This window comes from Trichophyton rubrum (genome assembly GCF_000151425.1).
Source record: "Trichophyton rubrum CBS 118892 genomic scaffold supercont2.10, whole genome shotgun sequence".
NCBI classification, from domain to species: domain Eukaryota; kingdom Fungi; phylum Ascomycota; class Eurotiomycetes; order Onygenales; family Arthrodermataceae; genus Trichophyton; species Trichophyton rubrum.
The window spans coordinates 568,718-580,553 of NW_003456419.1; the positions used below are offsets into that span (position 1 = coordinate 568,718).

General features: G+C 49.3%; 5 protein-coding genes across 9 annotated transcripts in view; 2 read left to right on the forward strand and 3 right to left on the reverse strand.

Annotated features, from left to right (window-relative positions):
• Positions 1 to 131: 131 nt before the first annotated feature.
• TERG_07575 (CK1/CK1/CK1-G protein kinase) lies at positions 132 to 3,421 on the reverse strand. Of its 5 annotated transcripts, XM_047750409.1 has the most exons (6): positions 2,657 to 3,421; positions 2,445 to 2,514; positions 2,221 to 2,369; positions 1,756 to 2,161; positions 1,097 to 1,693; positions 132 to 1,032 (listed from the first exon to the last, which is right to left on the reverse strand). In XM_047750409.1, the coding sequence occupies exons 1-6, from the start codon at positions 2,783 to 2,785 to the stop codon at positions 1,028 to 1,030; spliced, it is 1,356 nt and encodes a 451-aa protein (XP_047607273.1). In that variant the 5' UTR covers positions 2,786 to 3,421; the 3' UTR covers positions 132 to 1,027. The 5 variants fall into 5 exon arrangements, with proteins under 5 accessions (XP_047607273.1, XP_047604786.1, XP_047607274.1 ...); XM_047748797.1 differs by having other exon boundaries at positions 132 to 1,693; XM_047750410.1 differs by having other exon boundaries at positions 2,221 to 2,514.
• Positions 3,422 to 3,846: 425 nt separating this feature from the next.
• TERG_07576 (uncharacterized protein) lies at positions 3,847 to 6,149 on the reverse strand (the record flags this gene model as incomplete). Its single annotated transcript, XM_003231910.2, has 4 exons — positions 3,847 to 4,973; positions 5,044 to 5,406; positions 5,476 to 5,895; positions 6,065 to 6,149. The coding sequence occupies 4 exons, from the start codon at positions 6,147 to 6,149 to the stop codon at positions 4,450 to 4,452; spliced, it is 1,392 nt and encodes a 463-aa protein (XP_003231958.1). The 3' UTR covers positions 3,847 to 4,449.
• Positions 6,150 to 6,593: 444 nt separating this feature from the next.
• Positions 6,594 to 7,729, reverse strand: TERG_07577 (uncharacterized protein; the record flags this gene model as incomplete). Its single annotated transcript, XM_003231911.1, has 2 exons — positions 6,594 to 7,247; positions 7,313 to 7,729. The coding sequence occupies 2 exons, from the start codon at positions 7,727 to 7,729 to the stop codon at positions 6,594 to 6,596; spliced, it is 1,071 nt and encodes a 356-aa protein (XP_003231959.1).
• A 2,395-nt stretch (positions 7,730 to 10,124) lies between these two features.
• TERG_07578 (GTP-binding protein rhoA) lies at positions 10,125 to 11,079 on the forward strand (the record flags this gene model as incomplete). The annotated part of the gene is made up of 5 exons (XM_003231912.1): positions 10,125 to 10,192; positions 10,310 to 10,337; positions 10,447 to 10,644; positions 10,730 to 10,864; positions 10,927 to 11,079. 5 exons carry the CDS (start codon positions 10,125 to 10,127, stop codon positions 11,077 to 11,079), a joined length of 582 nt encoding a protein of 193 aa, XP_003231960.1.
• Positions 11,080 to 11,706: 627 nt separating this feature from the next.
• TERG_12565 (uncharacterized protein) overlaps positions 11,707 to 11,836 on the forward strand; it is a gene marked incomplete at both ends in the record, with an annotated part of 459 nt that continues 329 nt past the window's right edge. Inside the window, one exon of the mRNA XM_047751510.1 lies at positions 11,707 to 11,836. Coding sequence (XP_047607277.1) covers positions 11,707 to 11,836 — 130 coding nt within the window.

The window sequence follows — 11,836 nt, forward strand, 5'->3', positions numbered from 1 at the left end:
GGACGAACGGACAGAACACAAGTAGCCAAACCATTAGAGATAAAGTGCAAGACAATAAAACATTAGGGAAGCAGATGATAGGGGATGAAGTACTGCTGCAGACAAAACGCCAAGTACGGACGAGGACATATGAGAGAGAGAAAAGGGGAAAATGAGCTAATATAGAAGATGGTGAACAGACTAGACAGAGGGAGAGCATCGGGAGCATAGCTGAGCAGGTATATGTGATCACAGCCAAGACGAGGGAAGCGGGTCAAGGGTGATATGGATACCTGAATAACCGATGGAGATGGAAGCAGAGAACAAAGAAAATATGAAGGAAACAAGCACTTTTTTAATCTTTGCCATTAGATTAAAAAGATTCTCAAATGTATGTCGTGACCCATGAAAAAAAAAAATATATATATATATATATATAACGATAGGAAAAATTGTCCTTTTTTTTTTTTTTTTAGTGATCTTTCCCTCTGGAACTCTTGATATCTTCGGCTGAGTTTAAAAATAGTCCGTTCTAAACCAGCTGTTTAACGGGAGAGTAGATTTTTGTCTTGCTTTGATTTGTTCCTGTAAGATAGCTGTGAAGTAAAGCCTGGGTATATGGGGGTATGGCAGAACGAGAGAGAAGGTCCTGTGGGTCTAAAGTGTTCAAAACAGTGGTTCAACAGGAGCATATGTAGGTGAGACAGAGAGCCAGGCGAGACACGGAGGGACGGCATATGAAAGTAGAAATAGTTGTCGAGTCCTAAAAGAGCGCAGGCGCCATGGCAGGAACAAGTAACGATCGGAAGGCGAGCATCGCAGCAGCAAAAGAATCAACTGGACCCGATATAAAACGGTTTGGAGTGGAGAAGAAGGCCCGAGATACCAATGGTTAGTTGTAACGAGAACTTTCCCTGGACTGAGAATGGCAGAGAGAAGTAAAGACCAGGTCGTTCGCATCGGTCCAAGAAAAAAAAAAAGACATCGGAGAGGTTGAAGGAAATGTAGAGGTGCTGAGTGGTGCATGAGGAAGGATGCATCCCCGCGATCAACCTTGACAAGCGCATCATCTTAGCTAACACGAAACGTTACGAGTCATTCTGGACTCGAAACCTACCACAACACAACGCCTTCATTATCTTCTGCATGAACGTAGGCTCTGGTTCTGGAGCCCTTCGCGGTTGTTGTGCCTGACTCGTCATGGCCTGGTTCCCTGGGGTGTTGACTCGATTTCCGGGAAGATGTAAATTAGAGTTTTGGAATTGAGCTTGTGTCGAAGCTGTAGGTGTCGTAGCCTCGAGTCCCCCCGCCACTCCGTTTTGACGTTTGACTTGCGGCACGCCTGAGGCGTTTGGCCGCTCTCGCGCTTTCCCAACTCCGGCTTTTGCAGGAGAAGGGGGCGGGGGCTGCGCGGCGTTTAAACGGTCAGCAGTGACACCAGGCCGATGGGATGCTCGGGGGGCTGCAGAACCATGGAGGTCACGGGCAGAGCTGTTAGGCAGAGCATTGGCGCCGTGCAGGTGGTGGTGAGATGAGTATGGCTTTGCCGCCTCCCAACCCTTGCCTCCATTAAGCTTCATCCAGTCGTACTCTCCATCCTCTACATCTCCCGTGTTCTTGAGAGCCTGGGTGAAAAGGTCACGCAGATAATCGTAGTCGGGTGTGTCCTCGAACCCGAGGTTGCGGACGTACGTGAGGTATTTGGTGAACTCCTCTGTTGACGTTTGGTTAGCTGGGAAGGGCGTCTCCTTCAGACGCATACGGATAACAACGTACCAGGGAAGCCTTCACAAAGATCCTTGATGACGGTAGTCTGTTTCTTCTCTCCGATCTTTTCGTACTTCTGCTTGTTAGTAGCAGCCTTGAGTCCCTGCCATGGTAGACCACCACGTAGGAAATACATGAACACGTGGCCGAGGGCTTCAAGATCGTCACGACGTGACTGCTCTCTGCCCAAGTGGGTGTTGATACTCATGTACCGAGCAGTACCTGATAGGGACTTTCTCTCTCGGTAAGGGATGTGCTGTTTGGTTTTGGGGTCTCGGTACTGTTTAGCCATGCCGAAGTCAACGACATGTATGACATTGCTGGCCTTCGAGTTGGGCCGGCCAATTAGAAAGTTGTCTGGTTTGATATCACGGTAGATGAGGTTTTTCTCATGTATAGTTTGTACTCGCGACAGCTAAAAGATGTAAGTTAGCTGCTTTACGTTGAATACAGCACACATTGGTGACGACGTACCATCTGCTTTGCAACCATGACGACTGTCTTTATGGAGAATCTGCGGTTACAGTGGTCGAAGAGGTCCTCCAAACTGGGTCCAAGCAGGTCAATGACAAGGATGTTGTGTAGACCTTCCTGGCCAAAGTAGTAGACATTGGGGATACCGGCTACACACAAGGCTGTCAGCAAGAAAGACTATGTCGAATTTGCAAACGACAATAAAAGAAGCGACAACGACTTACGGCATCCAACGAGTATCTTGTATGTCCGATACTCATCTCTAAGCTGTGGAGCATCACTCTTCCGGGGTTCCTATACAAGTTGCAAGAGTAAGAGATTTCCATTTTCACACAACCAAGAGCCCGACATACGGGGTTCCAAAAACAGAGGAGTCTCTTTTTTCCTTTTAAGGAGAGGGAGGGTAGTAGTAAGAATAAGAAAGAGAACGACGTACAAACTTGATGGCGACCTGCTGGTTGTTGAGGAGGTTTGTGCCTTCGAAGATGACGCCAAAGGAGCCTTCACCGATCTTCTTCCCGACCCGGTAATGCACACCGACAACGTTTGACGAACTCGACGACATGGCAGGCAACGCAGTAAAACCGACGAGTCTATCACTGTATATTCTTTTTCTTTCTTTTCTTTCTTCTTTAAAGAGCAGTCTACCGGGTATATGTGTCGCTATCTAGGAGCAGAACGAGATGGTGAGGTCGAAACAGTCCGGGCGTTGGTTTATTAGGGGGCACAAAGGGCGAGGCGTTCAAAGGAAGAAGAAATCGAGTCAACCACCTCGAGAGCCAGGAACCGGCGATGGCAGCGACTGCAGGCTCGTCCCAGAGGGCAGAGACTGAGGACTACGGCTTCGCAGTGCCCTGTACTCTGTGCTGAGCGCTGGGGGAGCAGCCAGCAGCGGACGAGGGGAGGTCGGTCAGGGAGCAAGACGCAGCCAAGCAGACAAAGAGCAAGGCCAGCGAGGCCAGCGAGAGAGGGAGAAGATGAGGAGGAGGAGGAGGAGGAGCGAGAGCAGGCGAGACGAGGGACCGTCCACGACCGGCTTCAGCGTCAGCGTCACTCAGGTCGGCTGCTGAGCAGGAGGTCTTCTGGGGGGTTTGCAGAGCGAGGAAGAGGAAGAGGAGGAGGAAGAAGAGACGACGCAGGCGACGGAGAGGAACGAGGACGAGCCCAGGAAAGGCTTTCGTCGCTTTTGCTTTGCTCGTCTCGAGCCGGGGAGAGGCAGCGGCCGTATCGGTATTACCGCAGGACGGCACGGAGGACCCCTGGGTGCGCGCGCGGCAGCTCTGGCAGGCCTCGGTATCGCGGTAACGCTGCTGTACTCTACGCCTCTTGGTAATCTATTCGCCCGCTTATTGGTCAGGCTGGTAATTAGGTCACGGGATCTGCCCAAACAGGAAACCTTGCTCTCCTTTTCTTATTCTCTTTTGATACGCGACGACGACGAGGACGAGGAGGACGCAGATGAAGCCGCAGAGGAAGTCGGGAGATGGAGCTGGAGAAGAAGGAGAAGAAGACATGTAGCTGCTGCAGACGACGGTTGGCCGACGAGAAGGGTCAGCAGTTCCTCCATCCTGACCCTGATACGCAGTGCATGCAGGGGCTGTGACGGGCTCTGCGCCAGAACGCCCGTAGCTTAAGCGCCAAGCGAAGTGTTTATTCATTTCTACGCAGCGCCCAAGTTATCAATCTGAATGGCTGGCTTCATGTTACTGGGGATAGTAGGGATTGGATTCCTAGCCTGCGAGAGCCTAGGGCCAGTGTAGTCGAGTTCAATGGCGATAGATGGGGGGGAAGTTTATAGAGGAATATCGTTATTTCGAGTTGCGGGCTATGATCTGTCCTTGCGTCTTAACTACCATCAAATACAATATCTACAATCGCCAGTGGATAGCATTCTATAGACCCATGTTGCTGCCTATTTACTACTCTGATGTGTTGTGTTCGAGGAAAACTGGTGCTCTGGCCTATCGATCCGGTAGCGGAACGCAATAAGAGGCACCCAAGTGAATGAGAAACGACCTCGTTGATAAAAAGCTGATAGATGATCAAATGGTTCAACACAAAGAGTAACAATAAGACAAAACGGGTGACCAAGTAGACAAGTAAATGATACACAGCGTCCAGTGTTCAGCTCCCTCATGTTCCAGCACGGGAATATCCAAATGTCGAATAACGCCGGTATCAGACTAATTCCAAACGTCAACCTTCTCCCCTTTTATGACGGACACCAAATCACGCACCCCGTGCATTGTCGTCCCCCTCCTCCTCCTCACTACTCGAACCACTGCCTTCACTCTCCCCCTCACTTCCGGGGTCGTAGTCATCCTCCTCTTCATCTTCTTCGTCTGCTTGTTGGTTCTCGAGTTCCCTCTGGGCCTTCTGCAGCTCGGATTCTTCTTCCTCTGCTTGCGGAACGCTCCCGTCATTCATTCCACTTCCATCGTCAGCCCCATCCCCGCCCCTTGGTGCATTAATATTAAGCCTCTTTGCACGGCGCTCCTCAGCTAGACTGGCATCCTGTAAGCCATGTTTCTTGATATATGCATCAATCCCCGGATAGTCAGCCTGGTCAATCATTGAGAACTCCAGCTCCTGCATTTCGTCTGGCTTAGCGGCCGAGCGTGTTGTTATGTTCAGGTTAAATGTCCGCTGAAGCACAGCTGTATATGAAATAGACTCCACATTTTCAAATGCAATAAACAGAACAGGTTTCTTGAAACCAAAGAAGATCCCGCTAGCTAGGAAGAAGAGGTACCCTGTTCAGATCAGACGAAACCAGTTAGAAATGTCAAACGATATGGATAGCTGATACAATGGATAGTATACCTTCTTTACTGCCTCGGAAGGCCTTGACGTGATATGCCTTCTCGGACTTTCGATGAGCTTCGGGGGTGGCGCTCACAAACTCCTTCTCGTCAGGACATAATACTTTGACATGCTTCAATTTTCCGTCTAGGAAACTCTGGAAGTATGTCTGATATGTCTCCGCTAAGCTCGCACTCTCGGACACTGGGGTTCCCGACCCCAAATATGCACTTCGAGGAGGTGCATCAGGCACTGTCCAAACCATAGGTTCAAACGTAATCACTCCGTCCGGAGCACTGGTGATTCCATCCTTGTACTCCGGTATAATGCAGAAATTGAACTGTCGTTGAGCCTTCTCCGGGACTGGGAGGCAAAGAACATGTTCTACATCCCGAAAAGTAATATGAGTATCGTTCTAGAGAAATTCCGGGTTCAAAGTGAGGCAGCTCTTACCGATTTTGCCAACAGGAACGCCAAATTCAACCTCAGCAGAAGCCTGATTTCTAGCTCTGATATATTCATTCCCGCCCCCCAGGTCTTGCGTAAACTCCAGCCTGAGCTTCTTTCTTTGGGGGATGGTAAAAGAGAGGTCTTGCACGTATAACTGCAAATCGGCGTCCCCTTGTATGCCAACAATCAACGCAGAGTCTTCTCCTCCCATCGCCCCAGGCGCAGCAGACCCAGCGAATCCATTGGCCACTTTCCTTTTCTTAGAAGCAGGTCCTTCAACTGGCGTGATATGTTGTTGTTGCAGGCTTTCCGTAGCGGGTGCTATGCTGTAAGCGCTGTGAAGCTGGCTCTGGTGAGCTTCCCGTTCGGAGCAAATGAACCTTGCGATGTCTTCGAACAGACCGACGCATTGGGGATACTCGGCTGAATTTTGGAAGAGACAGCACAGTTAGCCAAATATTCAAGCACATGACATACTCTTTTATCATCTCACAATTCAATAGAGGAGAGATCTTTGTTCGTTTTTTCGCGTTTGTCAAAGCGGTTTTGGCCATTCCCCGCGCGTCGTGGAAATGAAAAGCTCAACACTCACAGATAGCTTCGAGAATGCGTCCTTGCAGGGCGGGATTCGCCTTGAATGCCTTGTCTATAGCGGCTTCGTTCACTGTGAACCCCATGTTGCTGGTATATATCAAGTAAGCCCCTGGTGTTGTAGTGGCTGGTTTAAAAGTAGAAGCAGGCTGGAAGCTTAAGAAGTTGGTTAAAGATTTTCGCGGGCTGCGCGCAGACAAACAACCCGTACATTAAGAACCTATCTTTAACAACATGCGAAGTGAATGGTACTCGGCAGATTTGCCGTTATGCCTACAAAAGAAGGTGATGTGTATAATGAGGGAATGACTATGTTATTGTAAATCACCAGAAGGCAATTTAGACCCTGTCGCATGGGAGGACTTTTAGCCAGCAGAAATGACAACAGAATGGAAGCGCTATTTCAAGAATTATCGTACACGTAAAAGATTCTAATACAGCTTGATAAATATACAGTCCCGATGAGCCCTTATCGAAGCCTTGGAAAGATTGACAACTTGCAGGGCAGATTATGCGGTATTTGCCCTGCGTCAGCCCTGAAGCTTCTGCTGTTGTCGTTGCTGCAGCTTCTTGGCCATGAAATTCTCAATAAAATTGGTAGTCTCACCAGATAGCTTGAAGTTGCCATTCTCGTCCTTCTCCTGCTCTCTCTGCTGCCTCTTTTCCTCAGCCAGCTTGGTCAAATACTCGGTTTGTGGAGTCACGAGCGTCCTCTGCTTCGACCACTGTTCGAATGCAGCTTCTTCCTCCTTCTTCGCAATGTATTCTGGATCATGCCGGGTGCGGAACTTCGAGTATTTGTTTCTCAGCTCGTCTATAACTGTGCTGGGCATTGGGTAGGTCTGCAGCGATGGGAGGTACGATTTGTTTTCCACTTCAATCTGGAGGGTATCAACTGGATGATCTTTAAAGTCAGGCTCTTCCGTTTCGGGCCACGGTATCTCAATGTCTAATCCCGATATGTACCGTGTGTGTCGTGGAGTGGTTGAGCCGTATGGACGGTCTAGGAAAGGGCCGGCTCCGTAGGCATGCTTAACAACGACATCCTTCACCGTGTTGGTAGCAGGGTCCTGGAGAGGAACCACAAGCCGGACATCATCAAATGAAATTGGAACGGGATACGAGCGGTATGGACGCTTATCGCTGTCTTCTGCTAACGCAAACGCAGGGAATTCCACATCGAACTGGGCAAAGTAGAGAATTAGCAACTGGGTCAAAAGAAGGCCAGGCGTCCGCAGGAAAAAATTACCATATTCACTCCTTCAACAGTAACACTTTGCGATTCTTCATCTACCTGAAGAATCTTGCCAATTTTTCCCTTATCCCTCCCTCTGACCATACACACACGGTCACCGGGAGCAAAAGTCACATATTTCACCCTCTTCGCCTCGGGGACCTTGGGCATCCGTAGACGATTGGTTGTAACCGTTCCGTAGAGCACATCGCGATCGCCAAAATTCCTTCGAGGAGCCAATGGCCCCTTCAACCAGTCCTCCCGGCGGTTCTTTCGCTCCTCAATTGCTTCATCCAGTAGACTCCGGTTATACGCAAATTTCTCCTTCAGGTCTCCTTGAAGTTTGTTGCGGCGGTCCTTTTCAAGAACTGCCTTTGCCTTGCGTTTAGCCTGGTTGCTCGCGAGAGCAGCTCGCCGTAATACTTTCTCCATTGGTGTCTGGTGGCCGCAATGCGTCGTTCATCGACATAAAAACCAGCCCAGCCGAAGTCCAGTTTTCTCCAAATGCTCACAATTTTTGACTTGATTAGATAATCATGATATCTCTTGGCGCGAGCTTCTGCCCAAAGAAGCAATCGACGACGACCATTTGGATTTTTGGGAAGACGACGTCCGTATCAACGCTGGATGAATAGTGGCCTGGATGGCGTTGAAAAGGGGAATAATGCGTAGCTGGAGATGTGAAGCTACGATATAGAGCTCATTCCGTTTTCTATCAGCCGATTTCCCATCTTGATGCACACGCCAAATCCATTGTCGCGTCTCGCTAAGAAGCTAACTATGAAATCAGCGTAAGATTAGTTACTCCTAGCTCCATGTAACTACGCTGCACTCCGTCCTAGCTATGGAAGACTAATATCCCCTTGCAGGCGGAAGAAGGTTCTGCTCTCCCGTCTTCTAGCTGGCCGCGTCAGTCAAGACGCTATTGAACGACAAAGAAACTGTCTTATAAACAACAACACTTTCATCACTGTGGCTGTGTGGCGGTGCGCTGCTCGAATCCCTGCAATTGACATGAAAAGAAAATAGTCGAGAGCAGAAGAGTGGACAGGACCCCCTTTCAATCGTCAAAAGTATGAAACCCGTCGCATTAAGGGAGGTGAATTGTTGCAATAGGAAGATGGAGAAAAAGGAACGAAAGTCAGGCTTGGTCCAAGCCTCAACGTCCCGACAAGGATCCAATAAAATAATGGGCACCTCAAACAGTGACTCTGAAAGAGTGGTGAATGATTGGCTCCGGAGGTTCAGATAAGGGGTACAATGTGGAGGTTTCATCACCACAAGCCACAATTTCCCAAGGCACCGCCACCAACCGGGTTGTCAATTATCCTTTTAGTGTCTGCTTATCTGGCAGTGCCCTGGCTGACAGGAGAAGAAGTGAGATTTTGACAGGTTGGGAATGGGACTCCTGCGTCGTGTGTGCTGGTAAGCTTCCTGGAGAAAATGGAGCTAACGGAGTGAGCTAACTAGAAACTCACTACGGAGTACTTTGAGCTCGAGAGTGAACCTCGCTAGGCTGGGCGGGTTACTCCGGCTTTCTTGTCCTCTTTACACATGTGACTCTTGGGAATGTTTTCTCGATCGCTTTTCTCAAAGAGTTTTCCAGCCTCAACTCGAATATTCGGCTTTTCCTCCTTTTCTTATCCACCTCCACCCCTCCCTGAAAGGGAAAAAAAAAAAGGTCCCGGCGCAGCTTTTACTTTCCAACCAGGTCGCAGCAAGGCAGTCCTTCCTCCCCCAACTGTCTCACAGCAGCCAACTGGCTAGAGGGCGCCTATCCCTGTGAGGTGCGAGGCCAACAGTGACTGACGCTAGCCGATGGATGGCGTGACCCTCAGCTCTTATCTCATACATCTGGCTCAGAGGAGTGTGCTATGATATCGGCGACATCTGGCTCTTGCTATAGTATCACTTTTTATTCTATATTTAACAGATAGTTATCCCGCCCTAGCCACGGTTACGTATGCTGCGGTTAGCGACGACAACTGCCCGTTCAACCAGCAAGCGGCAAGCAATGCAGAGTGAATATAATATGAGTAACCCTCGTTAAATACATAACTTATATAAAGTCAATGCATTATATAAGCAGCCCAAGGTAAGGCTGAGGCGGCCTGCAGCCACTCACGACGACGTAATCGGGCCCGCGCTATCTCCACGCACGCACCTGCCGGGCTGCCAAACGCGCGTGGGTGGACGTAGGCGTCGCGGTGCGTGTGTGCAAGGCGTGACTAAGCCGACCAATAGCGCTGGGGCCCCACTTAAAATCGCCCAAAGGATGCAAAATAGCCCAAAGCGGGCTAGAGCCAAAAACCAGCGACAAGTGTGCACGCTCAACCTCCCGTTGAAACAACCTCCAGTTCTTCATTCTCTTCCTTCGAACCATCACCTCCATCTCAGACAGCGACAGCCCATCCCAGATCAGCCCCAGCACGCAGCAGAAAGCAGCTCCAGTAAGGCTATCCTCACAGACCTCTCCCTCTCGCAGCTCGTTTCCCGTCCTCTTGCTGCTCGCCTCGATCCCTTTTCCGCCTTGCTCTCCCTGCTCTCTCCCCTTGTTGCCAGCTCTTCCAGTCACTGCTCCTTGACCCGAAAACATATAAAAAGACGAAGAAGAAGATAACTGTATGTAACTGCTTGCACATTACATTTCTTCCCCTCCTCCAGCATCCCTCTTTGCCACCAGCCTCCGGTTCAGTCCCCCTCGTTGTGTCGTGGACCCCGTCGAGTTTCCTTGGCCGTATCCCTTGCCCTGTCTGCCTGTTATCATTTTTCAGCTTGCTCTAGAAAACTGATAAGAAGAACCCGTTTTGGGTTGTTGTCACTACAGATGGCCGAGATCCGTCGTAAGCTCGTCATCGTTGGCGATGGTGCCTGCGGAAAGACTTGTTTGTTGATGTAAGTAAACACCGTTGTCTCACACCGGATCTAGCTCTCACTCTCCCTCCCTCCCGTCTTTATGCAGCGTGTTTGCTCGTCATATGCCTTGGAACATCCATACTAATCTTTCTATAGCGTTTTCTCGAAGGGCACTTTCCCAGAGGTTAGTTCCTGCTCAATATTTGCTACCGCCGATCCATCTACCGCGCGTTTCGGGCTGTGATTATAACATCCAATATCTTGACTAACACCACCTCTCTCTCTATCAAAAGGTCTATGTCCCAACTGTCTTCGAGAACTATGTTGCCGATGTTGAGGTTGATGGAAAGCATGTTGAGCTCGCCCTATGGGATACTGCTGGCCAGGAAGATTATGACCGTCTTCGCCCACTTTCATACCCAGACTCCCACGTCATCCTGATCTGCTTCGCCATCGATTCCCCAGACTCCCTTGACAACGTCCAAGAGAAGGTAAGAAAGCTGCATCTAGCCGATAAAACAACAGTCCAAAACAGTTTGTATCGGATTGCTAACGGTGTTGTAAAAAAATTTTTAGTGGATCTCTGAGGTCCTTCACTTCTGCTCCGGCCACCCTATCATTCTCGTTGGATGCAAGAAGGATCTTCGACACGACCAACGAACCATAGAGGAACTGCACAAGACCTCCCAGAAGCCTGTAACCCCTGAGCAGGTATGTGATAGTTTCTCTCTTCCTATTGGTGACTTTCAACGTTTATCTAACAAACGTCTTAGGGTGAGGAGGTCCGCAAGAAGATTGGCGCATATAAGTACCTGGAGTGCTCCGCCCGAACAAACGAGGGTGTCCGTGAAGTTTTCGAGTCAGCCACCCGTGCTGCCCTGCTATCCAAAGAGAAAACCAAGAAGTCCAAGTGTAGGCTTTTGTAAGGAGTTGTCCGTCTACCCGGTCGAGGTCGATTCTCTTCAAAGCGTGCAGTTTTTTTCACCTCCAACAGTCGCCCAGGCGGACAGGACTTTTGACAAACGAGATCAAGAATGCGTGAACGCAATGTGTCCCTGACTATTGACCCTCTACCTTGTTGATGTGGGTTGAGGGTGGTCTGTACCCTACAAGCAATATGTGTCTCATGGCGATTTCTGTCTGGTTATACGAGATTTGCCCTCACCTTGTTGTTCTCGCCCATCTGAGGATCCGGATAGCAGCATGTCAAGGGAGAGAGCGTAGTCTTTTTTGCCAGGCACAACATTCGGCGATCATGCAGCTTTGCTCTCTCAAACACCACGAGTACAGTTCCGTCTGTCTTCCCTTTAAATCCTCTTACTATTTTCCTATCTCAATTTCCCCTTTATTCTCCTTTTCTTTTCTTTTTCCTTTTTCTCTTTCCTCTTTTGTCTCTAATTATGTTTTCTTTTAATTTGTGAGCCCGGAACCAGCAAGCTGCCATCTATCAAATCATCCCAGCTTTTCTCCTCTACCTTGGACGGAGTATTAAAGAGGACAGCGATAAACGAGGACTTGTGTGTCTTTTTATACCTAGTTGCCTATATCCCCTCATGTTGCTTGCTAGTTCACACTCAATTCTGCCCCTTCTGGAGCGAAAGAAAATGGAAAAAACACCCAGAATCGACCTTTTATACCTACCAACACACAAATTACTCGAAGAAACACCATGGAGATACCACG

Coding starts and splice junctions, on each gene's coding strand:
- TERG_07575 (XM_047748797.1), bottom strand. CDS start 2,785: ATGTCGTCGAGTTCGTCAAACGTTGTCGGTGTGCATTACCGGGTCGGG. Junction 2,162..2,220: donor TCATGGTTGCAAAGCAGATG/GTACGTCGTCAC, acceptor TACATCTTTTAG/CTGTCGCGAGTACAAACTAT. Junction 1,694..1,755: donor TCTTTGTGAAGGCTTCCCTG/GTACGTTGTTAT, acceptor AAACGTCAACAG/AGGAGTTCACCAAATACCTC.